Source organism: Littorina saxatilis, linkage group LG3, assembly GCF_037325665.1.
Source record: "Littorina saxatilis isolate snail1 linkage group LG3, US_GU_Lsax_2.0, whole genome shotgun sequence".
Classification (NCBI taxonomy): Eukaryota; Metazoa; Mollusca; class Gastropoda; order Littorinimorpha; family Littorinidae; genus Littorina; species Littorina saxatilis.
Genome location: NC_090247.1, coordinates 49,887,226 through 49,907,225, shown reverse-complemented (window position 1 = coordinate 49,907,225; position 20,000 = coordinate 49,887,226). Strand labels below are relative to the sequence as shown.

General features: G+C 42.7%; 1 protein-coding gene across 3 annotated transcripts in view; it reads right to left on the bottom strand.

Annotated features, from left to right (window-relative positions):
• LOC138962564 (choline/ethanolamine transporter flvcr2a-like) overlaps window positions 1–20,000 on the bottom strand; it is a 46,431-nt gene that overhangs the window by 12,435 nt on the left and 13,996 nt on the right. The window contains exons 1-6 of one of the 3 annotated variants that reach the window (XM_070334422.1): window positions 16,614–16,695; window positions 4,501–4,772; window positions 3,412–3,579; window positions 2,803–2,949; window positions 1,892–2,033; window positions 740–877 (exon numbers count right to left, since the gene is read on the bottom strand). In XM_070334422.1, the coding sequence (XP_070190523.1) occupies window positions 740–877; window positions 1,892–2,033; window positions 2,803–2,949; window positions 3,412–3,579; window positions 4,501–4,620 (715 nt within the window). In that variant the 5' untranslated portion in view covers window positions 4,621–4,772; window positions 16,614–16,695. Of the gene's footprint in view, window positions 1–739; window positions 878–1,891; window positions 2,034–2,802; window positions 2,950–3,411; window positions 3,580–4,500; window positions 4,773–7,710; window positions 8,042–16,613; window positions 16,696–20,000 lie in introns of those variants that run through there. The other 2 variants (XM_070334421.1, XM_070334419.1) reach the window with 2 other exon arrangements.

The following is a 20,000-nucleotide window of genomic DNA, read 5'->3' as shown; positions in this document are numbered from 1 at the left end:
TATTGCATTTCAGCTTGGTGGCTTAAAAATTAATTGATGACTTTGGTCATTAAAAATCTGAAAATTGTAATAAATTTTTTTTTAATATAAAACGATCCAAATTTACGTTCATCTTATTCTTCATTATTTTCTGATTCCAAAAACATATAATTAATATGTTATATTCGGATTAAAAACAAGCTCTGAAAATTAAAAATATGAAAATTATGATTAAAATAAAATTTCCGAAATCGATTTAAAAACAATTTTATCTTATTCCTTGTCGGTTCCTGATTCCAAAAACATATAAATATGATATGTTTGGATTAAAAACACGCTCAGAAAGTTAAAACGAAGAGAGGTACAGAAAAGCGTGCTACGCAGCACAGCGCAACCGCTACCGCGCTAAACAGGCTCGTCAATTTCACTGCCTTCTACGGACTACGGTCATTGTGAAACAATGCAGTGCGTTCAGTTTCATTCTGTGAGTTCCACAGCTTGACTAAATGTAGTAATTTCGCTTTACGCGACTTGTTTGTAATTGTCAAGGATCCTGATGGTTGGTCGCAATGGGCGTGTGGTTGTTATCGAGAGGTGGCCGTAAGTGTATGCAGTGGTTATCGAGGGTGGTCGTCAGTATGGGTGGTCGCTATCGAGAGGTGATCATCAAAAAATATGGTCGTCATCGAGAGGTGGTCGTCAGTGTAGATGGTCGATCGTTATCGAGAGGTGGTCACCAGGGTAGGGCGACTGTGCTTACCATAAGAGATCATGAGAACGAAGAATCCCTTGTTCCTGAAGAGTTTGAGCAGAGACTTGCCGTAGTTCGCGTTCACCTCAAGCTCCAGCTGTTGCTGCTGAGCTCGACTCGGTGGACAAGGGGGTTCTTTCTGGAAAACTGGTTCGTCAAACAGCCTTCCGTCATTATCAGAGAAACCGCTATCGGCACACCGCAATAGCCAAAGTAGCGCATTTGGTTAACACTAAATAGCGTTAACATACAATGTGTGCTTCTTTTGCAATCAGAGTTATCTTGTATAATTGTATTATATAAATGTATGGTAGTGTTTACATAATTGTATTTTATATTTTGTATTATATTTTCATAGAAACCGCTTTCGGCACTCTAAATTAGCAGTGTTCTAATGTGAGCACACGTTCTGTAACCAGTTGTGAACACTGTGTGAGATTCAAAATATCTTTCTACTTGCAACACAAGTGAATGATACTTCTGCTAGCAATAGTAGCACACGTCATAGTTATGGTTAACACTAAATAGCGTTTACAATGTGTACTACTTTTGCAAGTACAAGAATAAACATATGTATCTCGCACAGTGTTCACCAAATGTTACAAAAAGTTTGCTCACATTGGACCACTTTTATTTCAAAGTGGACACTTGAAACCAAATGTGCATTTCTTGTTTATTGATTTGTATCCTCTCATTACAGACGCCGTATACACATTAATTTGTAGTTTGTTTATTGTTCATGTCAAAGACGGTGTGCTGATTTTGCTAGTAGAACTATGTACTATATGTCACAACATGTTTACAACTGGTTACAGAAAATGGAACACTTAAGTTTGAAGTACATACACTTACCTTTTGGCAAAACAAACACATTTTGGAAAAGAGTGGTCTAAATGTGGACATGTACTAAACTAATGACATTTTGAAAGCATAAGTCCTGAATTTTCTATCTACTGACTATTGCGGTGGACGCATTTATATACCTTCCCTCACTCAAAGGAATCTCTGTGTGATTTAGATAGAATTTGTTTCACCTGACACAATTAAAAGTGCCTATCTTGTTTCTGCAGATTGAAAAAAATCATATCAATTAAGACATAAAGCAACCTAGCCTAAGCTCACACAGAGCTTACCCAAAAATATATTGGTTATAACACTTACAGAAAAGGTTGACAAAGAAAATGGCAGTGGTGATGGCAGCTGTGCCGTAAAACATATTGCGCAGATGGGTTCCTATAGTGTCAAGGTCAGCTGAGTTGGGAACCAGTTCCGGCGGCGTCAGGAACCCAACGGCGATGCCAATCTAGATAATAATTTTTTAAAAAGTTATAAATATGCATTGTTCAATTTACAGCAATCCCACCATCCAGCGTACATTCTTGAAAGGCACAGTCATTTTTATCAAAAACAGAGTAAGCTAACCGCCTCAGATCAGGCCAGCCCTCTGCTTGGACACATACCAACTATTAACATCCTGTCTGCTTGCTGTGTAAAGTGATAATTCTTTGATGAAGTCGTTTCACAGGTTGCCCCATCATTTTTTGTTTGTTTGTTTGCTTAACGCCCAGCCGACCACGAAGGGCCATATCAGGGCGGTGCTGCTTTGACATATAACGTGCGCCACACACAAGACAGAAGTCGCAGCACAGGCTTCATGTCTCACCCAGTCACATTATTCTGACACCGGACCAACAAGTCCTAGCACTAACCCCATAATGCCAGACGCCAGGCGGAGCAGCCACTAGATTGCCAGTTTTAAAGTCTTAGGCATGACCCAGCCGGAGTTCGAACCCACGACCTCCCGATCACGGGGCGGACGCCTTACCACTAGGCCAACCGTGCCGGTTGCCCCATCATTGCATCATGTGATCTGATATTTGGAATTTAAATCGTGAACAACCTTTTCAGAATATATCCTTTTCTCTCCTGTTTTCCTTTTTATTTCGTGTGCACGTGTGTGTTTACTTTCATGTCTTTCTTTTATTTTCACCAAGTCTAATTCGTTTCTCTGCTGCGATTTAACTGTACGCATTTATTGACACTTAACAAGTACAGATTATCTGGAATCCTACCTGGTTTCCAAAAACACCCAGAGAGGTGGCAGTGGAGACTTCATTGGGCCCAAACCACACAGCAGCCAGACGAGCCGGGATTCCCAACACCCAGATCTGTGATATCGCCGCCACGGTTTGGGCGACCATCAGCACCCCGAACAGATTCTGTGGACAGAAAAACACACCAGTATATTATTGTCACGTCGAATTCATTTAACAGCCGAATTCGTGGAATCAGCAGCATGTTTGCGCAAGTATCAGCATCCTAAACAGACACTGTAGAGAGAAAGACAAACACCGCATTTTTGCCGAATGTGCGCAATGAGTAAAACATTGCCGATCGCGCGGAACCAGCTGAGCTTTGCCGATTCTGTCAAAGAGCTTCAATAGACAATGCAGATGAATTTGGCTACCCCAGTATTACCAGAAACCTATACTGGCAATCAAATCAAATATGTGTTGTTAGAGTGGTCAAAGTTGGCAATAGTTTGTGCATCAAAATCAATGGAGAACAGTGATCATATGGGGGGGGGGGGGGGGCTGTCTTTCTTGTCATATAAGCTGTTACAAACAGGACATCCAAGGAAATTAGAAGGACTTTGGACTTAACCGCCATCCATACCATACCTCGCCGACGCTTGCACACTTGAGCCAGGCGGCGAGAGCGTTGAGGAAGCAGCCGGCCACCATGCAGACGCGCAGTCCCTTCTTGTCCAGCAGCCATGTTGCAGGGAAAATCAGAGGTACGTAGGCTAACATGAACACCATGGACAGCCAATCTATGGCGTTCGCTCTCTGCCAAAACAACAACAAAAATTGCTTAAAGGAAATGTACACTTCTTTGCCAAAACGTTTTGGGGGACATTTTCTAACTTAAACCGACTTATTATTTTCTGTTCACAGAAAATATCATCGCTTCAAATAACGTTTATTTAAATTATGCCAAGCACGTTGACAATTTAGATACGGATGGAAAAACTTCAACATCGCCAGAAGTTTCCATTCATTTATTCATTACTATATGTATGCATCATTATTGTTGACTTATTATTCATCTGTTTAGTCCAATCATCAGCATGACAACTAGTTCATCCCGTAAGTTTTAATACACAATCTTCACCACTTGAAGCTATGTGGTGCCTGAATAAATTCGTCTAACTGATCCCACAGTTTAGTAGACCTGTTGATGATTCACCAGGGCTCACCCCACATTTCAAGCGGTTTGCATTTTTTTTCGTTGGCGTATATACGATACAACTTTCACCAGATCACGCTTTGGGCTACACAGTCCGGATGATACGACCCACACTTTCTAAAGAAGGATTGAACGTAAAAAGTATAGGTCGTTCACGACCCACGCCATCCAAATAGGGATAAGCTTTTCCCCGCCGCTTCGCAAAGTATGGGTCGTACACTACCCACGCCATCCGAATAGGGATAAACACCGTAAAATACCGTCCTTGGTTTCACGACCCACACTATCCGGACTGCGTCAGTTCAAATAACGTCATTGTTTATTTGTTTGTTTATAAAGATAATCCTTTAAAACGTGGTTGATACGAATGTTCTCGGGTGTTTGAGGATGACAGGAAGTCTCAATCCAAAACTCCCAATAGTTTTAGAGACACAGACACTTGTGTGAGGCTCTGGGTCGTGGACGACCCAGCAAGCATGGTGAAGGTGTGGCACACACTAAGGAATCGGCGACCGACTCACCTCATACCCATCGGTGGGAAGGCTCGCGTTGTAGTAGCGGTCCAGGACGTTGGCGATGATGTTGAGGTGGATCCACTGCACGGCGTTGCTGAACGAGTACAGGCAGAACAGCCCCAGCATCAGCCAGCGTCGCGGGTACACATGCACCGCTTCATCGGTGCGCTTGTTCTCTTCAGCCGAAGCTTCCTGGTCACGTGACTTGGTGGCGCCATAACCCAGGATGACCTCCTGGCCATCCGCCTGGTTGTCCACTTTGGTGTATTTTGTACTGGCTGCGCACACATAAGACAGAAATGAAAGAAGATTTCTTAGATTGTAACAGCAGAGACACACAGTGCACTCTCTATGTCTCTGGTTAACGGTATCCTTCTTGTCGAGAAAACTATCAGGCACACGATCACATATCGATCTAGGCTTAAACCTGCTTTACGTGTAAATGATACAAGTTGAAATGTGACTGTCTCAGTGGTAAGAGTGACCATCTGCCTGGTTGTCCATTTTGGTCACTTTGATCAGTCATCGCTCAACGGCTATCGCCAGTTATCTCTCTGACCGGACGCTACAGTCCTACGCGAATCTATCAAAACACGAATACAGAGTTATCTCCCATATATATTTTTCGCGAGCACTGATCTAAATTTGAGATCAGTGTTCGCGAGACGAAAATGATTGCAGATTGGCCGACTTCGACAGTGATCTCCGTTCTGTTCTTCACAGTTATGATAAAGACATCGTTCTAAGGTCAAAACAAGTCGAAATTTTGGGACTGCTGCTGGAAGGAGACCGTAATATATGGTTGCATCACTACAGCAAAAAACGTCTGCTTCAGCGAACGCCGAAACCAAACGGTTGATTAACACGTGACACTTTTGCCATATTTAGAGTTGTTTGCACAGTAAATACAGCCGCGAAAAAAAAGCTCCCTTGAGGAATATCTGGGTGGCCGAGTGGTAAACGCACTTGCCTCGGAAGCGAGAGGTTGCGAGTTCGACCCTGGGTCAGGGCGTTAGCAATTTTCTCCCCCCATTCCTAACCTAGGTGGTGGGTTCAAGTGCTAGTCTTTCGGATGAGACGAAAAACCGAGGTCCCGTGTACACTACATTGGGGTGTGCACGTTAAAGATCCCACGATTGACAAAAGGGTCTTTCCTGGCAAAATTGTATAGACATATATAAAAAATATCCACCAAATACCCGTGTGACTTGGAATAATAGGCCGTGAAAAGTATATACTCGCCTAACACGCTTGAGATTTACTGGCCGATGTGAATGCGTGATTTATTGTGTAAAAAATTCCATCTCACACGGCATATTGTAAACGCCATGAGCCTCCCCTCTGGGAGGGTATGTGCGTAGAAATACTCACTATAATAAAACTGTCTTACAAATCAATTCCTTTGTAATTTAAAAATTACACAACACCATGAAAAATCTTTATCGACGATCGCGAATCTGCTTATATCCATAACACATTACAGAAAGCTCTAAATATGTATAAAAAAAAATCGGTTTCCTTGCCAGACAAGGAAACTCAAGGCATCCTGTCAGGGAGAGAATGAGCCGAACTCATCATTTTGACCTGAGGTCAGGATGCATTTTGGTGTATTTTGTGCGAGCTGTGAAAACATGAGACAGAAATAAAAGAAGATTTCCTTGATTGTTAAGGGTAGCCTGCATGCCGGGAAAAGTATCATGTAAAAGGTCACATCATCATTATATAGTTTTGAGACGAGCATTTGGCGTTGCCTTGGCCGCAAGGGTCGGTGTAACTTACACATCTTCGTCTGCCTTGTAGTTGAGGACGAAACTCTGACAGATGCCCAGAATAGCGGGGTGCACTTTCATTGAATGAGGGTGACATGTTCTGTATGGAACTGAGGCGCGTCAGCCGCGACGGTGCCTGAGCTAAACATTGGCGGGCAGTGCACACAGCCGGCACACGGTATTGTAAACATTCCTTCTCCCTTCACCTCTCTCGCCACCATCCACCTTACCCTTGGTTTGGTCTCATAACTGTATTGATCCAGAATGTTACTTGCGTTACGATTCATTGATTCAAGTTGAACTTCAACGGTCTCAGATGTGGCCAAAAGACGCATTTTGGAATTAACTGCACGGATTTTTAAGCGTAGTGAAACAGTTGCGCCCAAGACAGTGCGGCAAGCAGTAACAAGAGGTCGACCAGTTACAACCAGCGATCGCAGTAAGTAACTGACTCCAACTGTGTATGTTATGCAGTAGTGTCCGCTCCATACCCTCACACACATCGAGTTATTTCCGAAGATAGTCTATTATAGGGTAATAGTTGGGATAATGCGCTTCAAAAGTGTATTCTTAACCTATGACAAGGTTTGCCTTTCCATTTCTTCACGGGCAGTGTGAGACAACAATCTGTTAGCTTTGCACGATTTGGGAATTCTTTTATTCAAATTAGTTTATATCGTATCCACGATACTTCTTTGCAGTTTCTCTGTGTATGAGTTGTCTGTGTCAAAGTGTAAGTGTACTTGTGCAACAAACGCAAGCGACAAGTTCTTATTTTATTGTATACATAATTACATGTAAAGAAAGAAAAAAAAAGATGTCGGTGGCACTGACAATGCATGAATCATTTAACAATATTTTGGGACATCCCAACGCTAAAACACACACACACACACACACACACACACACACACACACACACACACACACACACACACACACACACACACACACACACACACACACACACACACACACACATTGCGCACATCAGTCAAGGCCAGCGGCATAGCGGACCTCAGTTAGCGCACTAACGCACGCACGCACGCACGCACACAATCCTGCTCTAGCACACGCACACACAGATACACAAACAGAAATACAGACACACGAACACACCGGCCACACACACACACACACACAAACCGAATTAAGCTCAGACCGAACACTGGCAACGAGACGGTAGCACACACACACACACACACACACACACACACACACACACACTCACTCACACATCCACATACGCATAAAAAACTGCGTGCCTCCCTATAAAGGAGCAGATGCAAACGCTCTCGATCTCACGCAACAAGCAAAAACAGTTTATTCGCTTTGAAGTAAAGCGTCAATACTCTGAATAAAACACACACGTTCAATTAGTCTCACACTGAGTGTGCTAAATGGAACAAAACTACCTCATGTACCTGCTGCATACAATAATACATACCCATAGTGGTGGCAACAGCTGCGCGCAGGTCAAATGTTCTTTTAACTGAGACTGAGAACACGAATGTCTAGAACAATATAACACTGGTTGGCAATCGTTCTCTTCACAATGCTGAGAAGAAAAGAAAGCCTTGTGAATATGAAGCTTGACTTATTATACCGTTGCAGCTTTATTTTCCAACAGGCTGTACAGCTATGCTGTGGTCGTTCCCTGAGCAAACTCAACAACACTGAATTGTCCAATATATTGTTTTTGTTGTAGCTGATAGTTCTTTCCTCGCACTACTGCTGCGACGTTTTCCTTTGAAACTGTGACGTTGCGCTACAGTTGTCACGTTATTCTATCATAATTACAGTAAATCCAAAAACAAAGAGACTGCCAAAGAATAAAACAAGTCGCGTAAGGCGAAAATACAATATTTAGTCAAGTAGCTGCCATTTTTCAGCAAGACCGTATGCTCGTAGCATCGTCAGTCCACCGCTCATGGCAAAGGCAGTGAAATTGACAAGAAGAGCGGGGTAGTAGTTGCGCTAAGAAGGATAGCACGCTTTTCTGTACCTCTCTTTGTTTTAACTTTCTGAGCGTGTTTTTAATCCAAACATATCATATCTATATGTTTTTGGAATCAGGAACCGACAAGGAATAAGATGAAAGTGTTTTTAAATTGATTTGGACAATTTAATTTTGATAATAATTTTTATATATTTAATTTTCAGAGCTTGTTTTTAATCCGAATATAACATATTTATATGTTTTTGGAATCAGCAAATGATGGAGAATAAGATAAACGTAAATTTGGATCGTTTTATAAATTTTTATTTTTTTTTACAATTTTCCGATTTTTAATGACCAAAGTCATTAATTAATTTTTAAGCCACCAAGCTGAAATGCAATACCGAACCCCGGGCTTCGTCGAAGATTACTTGACCAAAATTTCAACCAATTTGGTTGAAAAATGAGGGCGTGACAGTGCCGCCTCAACTTTCACGAAAAGCCGGATATGACGTCATCAAAGACATTTATCAAAAAAATGAAAAAAACGTATGGGGATTTCATACCCAGGAACTCTCATGTCAAATTTCATAAAGATCGGTCCAGTAGTTTAGTCTGAATCGCTCTACACACACACACACACACGCACACACACACACACATACACCACGACCCTCGTTTCGATTCCCCCTCGATGTTAAAATATTTAGTCAAAACTTGACTAAATATAAAAACAAGAAAGGTAAGTTGTTGGAACGTTGTTCTTGTATGTTGGGTCGATATATTTATGATTATATCATAATTATATCCTCTCATTTTTCCCCGCAAGAATTCACTTATTATAATGAAGAAAGCTTATATCAGCGCGACACACATCATAATTCTGTGTTCCCGCGCTTCGCAGCAATAACTAAGCAACTCAATAAAATAATCCCTTCTTCGCAGTTTTCCGTATGATTTATTTTCTTATACCGCACAGTGCAACTTTCTCTTTCACTAAACCTGTTGAAAATGTACTGTTTCGGCTCTGAAGCCCAGTGTCACAGATTTATAGCTCACAACGTAGTAGACACAACAGAACACCAATGTAAAGAATACAGTCGTAGCTTGTATACCCTGAAGCCTCAAATTAATTAGGCGAAGTCGACTTTGCCGCGATGTCTTCTTCATAAAGCTGGCTTCATCGCACAAACAAAACAAAAAACTTCGCGAAGTCGATTTTGGGGTCAATAAAAGAAAACCTCGGGACAGATTCGGGTCTCTTCAAGTGGCAGGGAGTCAGAAGGCAGCAAGTGAGCAACTATAGCTTTTGGCACTGTAAGTAATGAAGAACATTCCGCAGGCACACACAAGGAACTTAGTCGATAAATATCGACAGGGGGCGGACAAATGGTTTACATGTGAAATGTGTGTATATGGGTGTGGTTCTGAAACAAACAAACCATGTGAACCCCCCCCCCCAATCCCACCGCTCGCGGGCTGAACGACTGACGTCACATGTCGTTTCGGTCTTTTCCAGAAGAACACCGCGTGCTGACGGACGATTCGATTTGATCGCTTCACCACGCCTTTCCAACTATGTGCTCCCATACAGTTTTGGTAGATACATGCTTGTGCAAGTATGTTATTAGTATTACCAATATGAATCTTATTTTCCTTTCGATGGTCAGTTTTACTCACCTCTGTAACGGCAGTCACATCTGCGAATGCTGTCGAAGAATCTAACCGAAAGTAAACATTCTGGGAATCTACGCGCATCGGCCTTCACGCAAGTTCAATGCTGAGCCAATGAGCGCGCCGCGGCGAAGTTGGCCGCTGTAAGTCTCGCAGCGCTGGCTGGCTGAGCGAGTTGCGTGTCCATCCATAGACCAGATTAGTAGGCGCTTGATTTTGGTATTTTGATTTTACATGACATTAAACCTTTCTTGGGGTTCATGGTCATGGCAACAGCCATAATAATATTATATCATGTATAATATTACATTTCAGCATATTTGAATTACATGTCATCATACCAAACTGTCATACATTTTTATTCCTACATCATTCTGATTGATCACAACCAAACCTACTATCAGTGGACACATCCAAATGTAAGCGCCTGTTCTTGACAACTTTTAATCGATCTAAAAATAGCAACTTGCTGGGCCCTTTGCCGCCAACAGACACTGTTTGGCCTGTAGGTAAAATGTACAATGTATTTTCTGATTTGTGCACAAAAGCTTTTTTTCTTTTTTCTTTTTTTTAACATAACAATGTTTAATGTCACTGTATGTTTAAAAGACCATGGTCATATTTGTAAAAAAAATGTTAAATTAGAAAATAAATAACATTTTGGTTCATGATTTTTCCTACACCTGTGCTAAAAATAAGAAATAAAAATGTCGGGTATATAAGTCACTCAAATACAGCTAGGAATGAATGGCTCGGTTTGAGTTTGTTGCAGTTGACCCTGCACAATGCGACTTATCGTTTTTGTTGAACAATTTTGACGTCACCCCTCCCATAGGGTGACGTATTTCACAACTTCCTGTGTTACACAAACTCTGTGATGACCAATTTTGACGTCACCCCTCCCATAGGGTGACGGATTTCACAACTTTCTACAGATGAACAATTTTGACGTCACCCCTCCCATAGGGTGACGGATGTCACAACTTCCTGTGTACACAAACTGATGACGTATTTTTCACAACAAAATGGCGCTGCCCATGGTCAACCTCTAAACTATCCGTATAGAATGGGGGCGTCCTCGCCCCCATAACAACACTGAGAGACCTTACTCACGGCTGATGCATTCTTTCCTGAGTACACCATCATGAAAATACTACTTCCACAGATCCGTCTATGATTAACGTGGAATAAGACCAACCGTCCACTTGGTCTCTTGCCAAGAATCAACTGACACACTGACTGCTTGCTGTGGTGACGGAGTTGGACATGTGTGATGAATTAATTTCTAAAAAAGCCGCTGGTGGCTTTTACGTGATCGATTAATAAACAAGTCGCGTAAGGCGAAACTACTACATTTAGTCAAGCTGTCGAACTCACGGGATGAAACTGAACGCACTGCATGTTTTCACCATAACCGCATACTCGCAGTTTCACCAAGACAGTACAGCTTCGTCAATCCCCGCGTGAAGGAAATCGCTCACCTCCCACTTGCAAAACGCAGTGAAATTAACACGTCAGAATAGCGCGGTAGCGTATTGTGCTGAGCAGGAAAGCGCGCTTTTCTGTATTCTTGTTAACTTTCTGAGCTTGTTTTGAATCCAACCTATCATATCTATATGTTTTTGGAATCAGGAAATGATAAAGAATAAGATGAAATCATTTTTGGATCAATTTATTAAATTTTAATCGTAAGATTAATTAATCTATTTTCGTTTATTGTGATCACATTTTAAGAGTAAACATGACATATGTATATATTTTTAGATTCAGAATGTGATGAAGAATACGATGCAATCAATTTTAAATCTGTTTGCGAAAAATCGATTTTAATGACAACTTTAATGAGCAAACTCATTAATCAATTTTTTTTAAAGCCTTCAAGCTGAAATGCAATACCAAAGTCCGGGCTTCGTCGAAGATTACTTGACCAAAATTTCAACCAATTTGGTTGAAAAATGAGAGCGTGACAGTGCCACCTCAACTTTCACGAAAAGCCGGATATGACGTCATCAAAGACATTTATAAAAAAAAAATGAAAAAAACTTCTAGAGATACCATACTCAGAAACTCTCATGTAAAGTTTCATGAAGATCGGTCCAGTAGTTTTTTTCTGAATCGCTCTACACACACACACATACACCACACCCTCGTCTCGATTTCCCCCTCTACGTTAAAACATTTAGTCAAAACTTTGTGTGCGCGCCTGTGTGTGTTTTTAATCTAAGACAAATGTCGCCAATGTTTTTACAGAGTGACGTTAAATAAACGATTTTATCATCATCTGTCTGTATGTTCTGGCATTTGAGAAGCCATAACAGATAATATAGGGCTATAAATAAGCTCTAAAATTCTCAATCCCGTTTGAGAGGACTTCGCCTTCAAAGGTGATTGTGGTGAACCGCCACGCTGTCTGTCTCTGTCTCGCGATTCACCCCGGCAAAGCCGGGTATTCCTCTAGTGCATCATATATCACTCTCATCACATACACATTAAAGACACAATGCGCTTTCAAGACCGATGAATGAACACATTACACAGACGCGCACAGTGTGAGCTTTCCAACACAGAATGGTTGCACTGGTGCAAAATGTGGAAAATGTCCAACGGTTTTTGCCACCACAATGCTCTCTTGACGGACGAGAAGGGGCTCTGTTCGTGAAACCTGTCTGTGTTAGTGGTTACCTTTGGTCACTCAGGTGTGCTTGGAACGGGGAAAGGGGAGGGGGCGGGGCGAGGAAAGAGAAAAGGGGAGCGAGAGGGAAAGGGGGGAGGGGGCGGAGCGCGTGACTACAGGCCCTAGAAAGTTGGTTCCAGTTCCTCGCTCTAAATAGGAAATAGCAATTCTTTGTGTGGTGGGGGAGGGGGAGGGGAGCGCGTGACCACCAGTGGTAGTGCGCGGGGGGGGGGGGGGGCGTGATCCCCAGTGGTGGTGGTGGTGGGGGGGGGGGGGGGGAAGAGCGCGTGGCCACCACTGAGTTGTGACCACAGGCACGGGACTGTTGGTTCATTATCTTGGCTCTATCTAGGAAATACCAATTATGTGTGTGTGTTTTGTCACAGTAAGAGGGGGTGGTGGCGGGACTGGGCGAGGAGGAGGGGGGGGGGGGGGGGAGGTGGTAACGCGTGACCACATGCCATGAAAAGCTCTTTCCTTATCATAAGTCTAAATACTGTAGTTTCGAGTCGTGCAGTTTCAAGTAACAGTGTATAAAGTGTAACAATAATGATTGACGATATTACTATGTTTTGATTATAATTATAATAAACCTCAAATTCAACGTGTTTCCTTCACTTGTGCCACACCTGACGGTTCATGACTTGACAGGGTTACTGAGACTACTCAAAGTCATGTGAACGCTGTATCAGTCTCGTGAGAACTTCAAGTACCTGTCACATTTCTGCTTTTTGCCTTCATTTGCATTATAAACAATCCTGGCTCTAAAAACGAATTTCAGTTTAGTCTCTCGTGTGTGGGTTGTCTTTTTTCCTTGTGTGGTTGTAGGTGCAAGTGTGGGGAGATGAAGGCCTTTGTGTGTGTGTGCGTGTGTGTGTGTGCGTGTGTGTGTGTGCGTGTGTGTGTGTGTGTGTGTGCGTGCGTGTGTGTGTGTGTGTGTGTGTATCTTTCTGTTTGTATCCCTGTAACTCAGTTGAGTCTGTGGATTTGTTAGCGGCGTGACCCCGGCTTCGCACTGATGTGGAATCAATGCAGACCAATTCAGACCATGTGAGCCCCATATCAGTCATGTGAGAACTGAAAGGACCTTGAAACTCTTTTTCCCTTCCACCCTCCCATCTCACCATCCAATGCCATTGTTCGTACCACAAACGTAGCGGTATGTCTGGACATGGCTGTCAGAACGTATCACAACAGCCTTGTGACCCAAACGGGTCACGGACTCGAACTGCACAATTATCATAGTCAAATGCCTTCGGCTTTTATACCACAGGCACATGACAACTGTTTCGGAGGAAAACAAGAGACTCTGGGGGTTACCTCCTGCCCAAAGAAGATCGCGAGTATTTTTTTTTCAAATCCCCCAAAAGAAAAAGAATATGTCACGTGATTATTAAAAGTTAATGCATATAAGAAGGATATCACTGTCACGGACAGTTTAACATTTCAGCGATGTTTCTTCCAACTTGAACTCACTTTTCTCCCTTCATCTCATCCCTGAGATTATGTCGCCAAAACGAACACACGTTCACACACACACACACACAAACACACACACACACACACACACATACCGGGCATACACACACACACACAAACACACACACGTACACACACAACGCACACACACACGCGCACGCGGTCATGACACACCCACCCCCCACACACACCGTGGAACAGAGCAATTATAAAGTACAAGCCGACATCGGGACACACCCGTGGAAAACAGTAACGATAGAATCAGCAAGCAAGGTACAGCTGACAAGCTTTAAATGCACGACCACCTCTGTGCACTGACGAGTATATGCAGAGAGATGAATGTGTCATAACATGAATAATTTGTTTCGAAATAGCTGACCAATATATTAAAAACAAAAAAGTGTCTGTGCAGACTTGCATGACACATACACACACACACACAAACACCTACACACTCACACACACACACACACACACAAACACCCTCACCCACCCACTCACACACACACACACACACACACACACACACAGGCACGAAAACACACACACACACACACACACACACGCACACACCTGCACAGGCACACACACACACACATGCACACACACACGCACACACACACACACACACACACCAAAACACATACACAGTCACACGCAAACACACACACACACACACACACACACACACACACACACACATTCCGCCACCAAACTCCCATACTCACACTTACACCGCGGCACACACACACACACACACACACACACACAACAGGACAAGTGGCGAGACACGAACTAAGGGAAGTAAACGCAAGTATCATATTTGGCAAACGGATATGAGTTACGTCCCTTATGTACTTTATCATGAGCGGGGCTCTCTGTCGGAAGTCAGTTGCCTGTTTAGTCCACAGGTTGGTTAGTAGGTTAGTTAGATAGCTCGTAAATGAACTTGTATATACTGTATATGTAAGTTAGAGAGAGGGTTAGGTTGGCGATTCATTAATGTAATGCAATGTACGTATAGGTCCTACTTTCCAAATCAGACGTATGAAGATCACCTACTCATTGCCTCCCCATCCCCCCTCCCCCATCCCCCCATCCCCCAATCTCCCACCGGCCCAACCCCCTCCCTTGACCAGAACATGTTTTTTTATTTGCGTGAATAAAGAAGGGGCCAGAAAGTAAAAATTGAACAGGATGAACAATTGGAATGTTACTGTTAAAAAAAAAGCAAGCAAATACACACACACACACACACACACACTCACACACACTCACACACTGACACACACACACAAACACACTGACACACACACACACACACACACACACTCACACACACTCACACACACACACACACACATACATTAACACACACACACATACACACAGCGTTGTGTTAAGTATATGCAGTCGAACACCAAAATGGAGGTAGCCCCAGCCAGATAATTATAGGACAAACGTGCATCCATAGTAACCCCGGCGCTGACTTAATACGGTGAACGACTCGTGAGCTAGCGCTGTTTCACACTTGTGCCGGAATGTTCATAGATCCGCCGCTTGTGCAAAACGGAGTGAAACTGACGAGCCTGTTTAGCGCGGTAGTGGTTTCGCTGTGCTGCATACCACGCTTTTCTGTGCCTCTCTTCGTTTTAACTTTCTTGGCGTGTTTTTAATCCAAACATATCATATCTATATGTTTTTGGAATCAGGAACCGACAAGGAATAAGATGAAATTGTTTTTTTTAATCGATTTCGGAAATTTTATTTTGATCATAATTTTTATATTTTTAATTTTCAGAGATTGTTTTTAATCCAAATATAACATATTTATATGTTTTTGGAATCACTGAGGAAATGATGTAGAATAAGATGAACGTAAATTTGGATCGTTTTATATAAAAAAAAAAAGTATTACAATTTTCAGATTTTTAATGACCAAAGTCATTAACTAATTTTTAAGCCACCAAGCTGAAATGCAACACCGAAGTCCCGCCTTCGTCGAAGATTGCTTTACAAAAATTTCAATCAATTTGATTGAAAAATGAGAGTGTGACAGTACCGCCTCAACTTTTACAAAAAGCCGGGTCTGGGGATATCATACCCAGGAACTCTCATGTAAAATTTCATGAAGATCGGTCCAGTAGTTTACTCTGAATCGCTCTACACACACACACACACACACACACACACACACACACACCATGACCCTCGTCTCGATTCCCCCTCTATGTTAAAACATTTTAGTCAAAACTTGACTAAATGTTAAAAGGAAAAGACGGTTGCATTCAATTACATTACATTATTTTCCAGGCTATATCAAGTCTCCCAAACAACAGTAAGCCATTCTGAGACGTCCCTAGAACACGAAGGTAGATTTACTATACGGAATGAATCTCACATTCAACGCCAAACATGTTGTCGTTTTTCTCAGCGGTTTTTGTTCAGTTACGCCAAAATCTGGTTGTTTGTTTTCGGTTCCGTATTGTTCAAGCTTAGTTTTGTAACTGCGTGGAAACAGCTTCTAGGCTGAATTTGGGCCACCAGAATTGAGAATCACTACATAAAAAGATATATAACTTACCTCTGTTACTTCAAAGTTGGTCCAAATGGTCTAACTGTTGACATTAGACCGTCAGCTCTATCTCGTGTCGACACGAAAATTATTATGGAAAGTGCATTGTAATCCAGCACTCATAACTGTCTGACATGTAACAGGATGTGACACTAAACATGAGTAATAACGTTGTACCGTCAAAACATGTAGCCTAGGTTGGTTTGTTTTCAGCACATGCAGGCACACACACACACACACACACACACACACACACACACACACACACACACACACACACACACACACACACACACACACACACACACACACACACACACACACACACACACACACACACACACACACACACACACACACACATACACATAATCAGTCTAGCGTATGATCATGTACTGACAAAATAATACAGCAACCGGTGTCTACTACAATGTGTGTTAACAACACTCTACTATAATTATTGAAGACGTATCTTAATTCAAGTAAACAGGAAAAGAGGCGCACGCGCATTCAGCCGATGTCACGAAAGAATAGACATAAAAATAACAATCACAAAACAATATAAAACAAGACAAAATAAAACAAGACAAGAGTGTTACTGGGAATTGAAGTTGCAGATCATGAGCACATACAGGAGAAGATTTAGAATAACAACCACAATAACTAACACTAACAACAGCAATAACAAATACTTCATTGTGACTTGAAATGAATACGTCAAAATGAGAAAAAACATCTAAACCAACCTACTGTAAATCAGCTTTTTGGAACGAACATGGTGCGTGTGTGTGTGTGTGTGTGTGTGTGTGTGTGTGTGTGTTTTAAAAGTATTCTTTGAGACATTCAATACGGTAATGACACGCAATAGAGTTTATTTTGGGCCACTAAATTCGACTTTTGCACAGAGTTTTAATCCAGCGTCCTTCAGTAATTGTCGACGTAATCTATAGCGTGTGTTGGCAGAAGTTACACTCATATAACTGACAAGTAGAGAAGATATAGGGCACTTAGCGGCATATCATGCAACTTTCAAGCTGTTATCACTGACTGACCTTGCGGTTTAAGAATTATGCAGTTGGCCTACCTAGCTATTTGTGTTGAGAATGACACAGGCATTTTCAGAGCGCAGGAGCTTGTACTGTGGAATCCCATTTTTAAGAACCCCCCCCCCCCCCAAATGTTCTTATATTTTCCCCCATATGTTCTTATACTTTCTATTCAAAACCTCTGTAAAGTTACCCCCCATTGTAAGACCCCCCCTCCTGTTAAAGACCTGATTTGTTCGATTTTTGGAGGTGTTACAAGGGGGTTCCACTGTACCAAAGCGCCTGGCCGGGTACAAGTCGATCGAAATATGTCACCCTATTTAACTTACTACTGTTCTACAGTGGTACCTGTGTTCACATGACACCCTTGGGGCTTGTCCAAAGTGTCACAACACTGCAGGTGACCTGTCATGACATGTACATTTGGTCAATATAGGCACAAGCACAGCAGAAGGTGTCCTTTCATGGGCCCATGTGGGAAGTGTCCTCTCACAGGTACCACTGTCAAGTAAAATTCCTGACCGGTGTAACACGAGAAAATTACTCCCACGAGATTTTTACTCCGGAGTAAAAATTTCGTACGAAAATGTGACTCCCTTTACGAAAAAATTATTCCCCGCGACAGGTGAGTTCCGAGTAAACATTTCGTACAAAAATGTTACTCCCCTGACGAATAAATAAAGAATAAATAACTTCAAACTAACACGAGCAATTTAACTTCCCATGCCAGGTGTACGAAATGTGTACTCCCTTGTCCTCTGTTAGTCTTGGTGGTGGAAGGGGTGGAGGGAGGGTAGCGCGACATTCGTGTGCGCGAGATCACAATATTGGCATTATCCCTTCGCCCGCATCCCATTTGCGCGTACGAGATTTTTACTGGAAGTAACACAAAATGGGGAGTCAAAATTTCGTGGAGGGAGTAATTTTTTCGTGCCTTGGGGAGTTCTTTTCTCGTACGAAAGGTGTACTCGGAGTAAGAACGTCGTACAAAAGTTTTACTCCGGAGTACATTTTTCGTGGAGTAAAAAATTCGTGTTACACCGGGGTTATAGATGCATGGGAATATCGTACCTAATGCTGGGGTAGTTAGACAGTGGTAATACGTCGAGAGGCTTGTCCGAGTCATGCGTATTGATACACTCCTTTTACAGCCCACTTCGTCAACATCACGGGCCAAAGAATCTAGACACAGCCATCGTCGAACGCTGAAGAAGAAGAAGAAGATATACACTCCTTTTGTGTTTCAGAGCGAAAAATTACTCCGCTGTCTAAAACGCACGCCAGATGTTGACTTTCTTTCTTTCTTTCTTTTCTTTATTTGGTGTTTAACGTCGTTTTCAACCATTCAAGGTTATATCGCGACGGAAGATGTTGACTGATGTGCTCGTCGTGATCATTGCGTGTGTGTCTGTCTCACTTGGCACATGCAGGAAATGCACACTGACCACTGATAAATGAGACGAAAACTGCGCTTTATACTCTCTCTCCAGAGGGAGAGGCACAAACAGCGAGCATTCCCACAGGTTTGCACTGCACCAACTATAGTGCAGAAGTACAGGCCTTGAAGACAGCAGCCACAATAGTTGACGGATCAGACCATGAATGTCCTCAGGTCGTCTTTCTGACAGACGCAATGTCAGCACTCCAAGCTCTGTCTGCCAACAAATAAGAAACTGAGCTCAACAACGCCCTCCAACAGGTTGCTCAGAACCGAAGGGTCGTGCTTCAGTGGGTGCCAGCTCATTGTGACATAGCAGGAAACGAGGCTGCAGACAAACTTGCCAAGGAAGGTGCCTCAAAGGAACAGTTCACGTCCCAGCTGCAGTACAAGGAAAAAAGACAATCATCAAGAACAAGAGGAAAACCAGAGCGGAGAAAGATGACTACCACCTGCTCCAACGTGAAGAACAAGTCGTCCTACTTAGACTCCCCACTGGACATAACAGACTAAACCATCATATGGCCACAAAACTGAAGCTAGTTCCCTCCCCCCTATGTACGTTTGGCAAGAATCAGACAGCAGAGCACATCCTGCAGGCTTGTCCATACCACAGTGCTCTGAGGGACACCATCTGGCCAGAGGAGACAGCGCTACAAAAGAAGCTATACGGCCCCAAAGAGGACTTGGAGAGGACAGCACGTTTCGCCCTGCAGTCCGGACTGACGATCTAACAGCGAACGACAAGAAGAACAAGAAGTCTCTCTCTCTCTCTCTCTCTCTCTCTCTCTCTCTCTCTCTCTCTCTCTCTCTCTCTCTCTCTCTCTCTCTCTCTCTCTCTCTCTCTCTCTGTCTCTCTCTCTCTCTCTCTGTCTCTCTCTCTGTCTCTCTCTCTCTCTCTCTCTCTCTCTC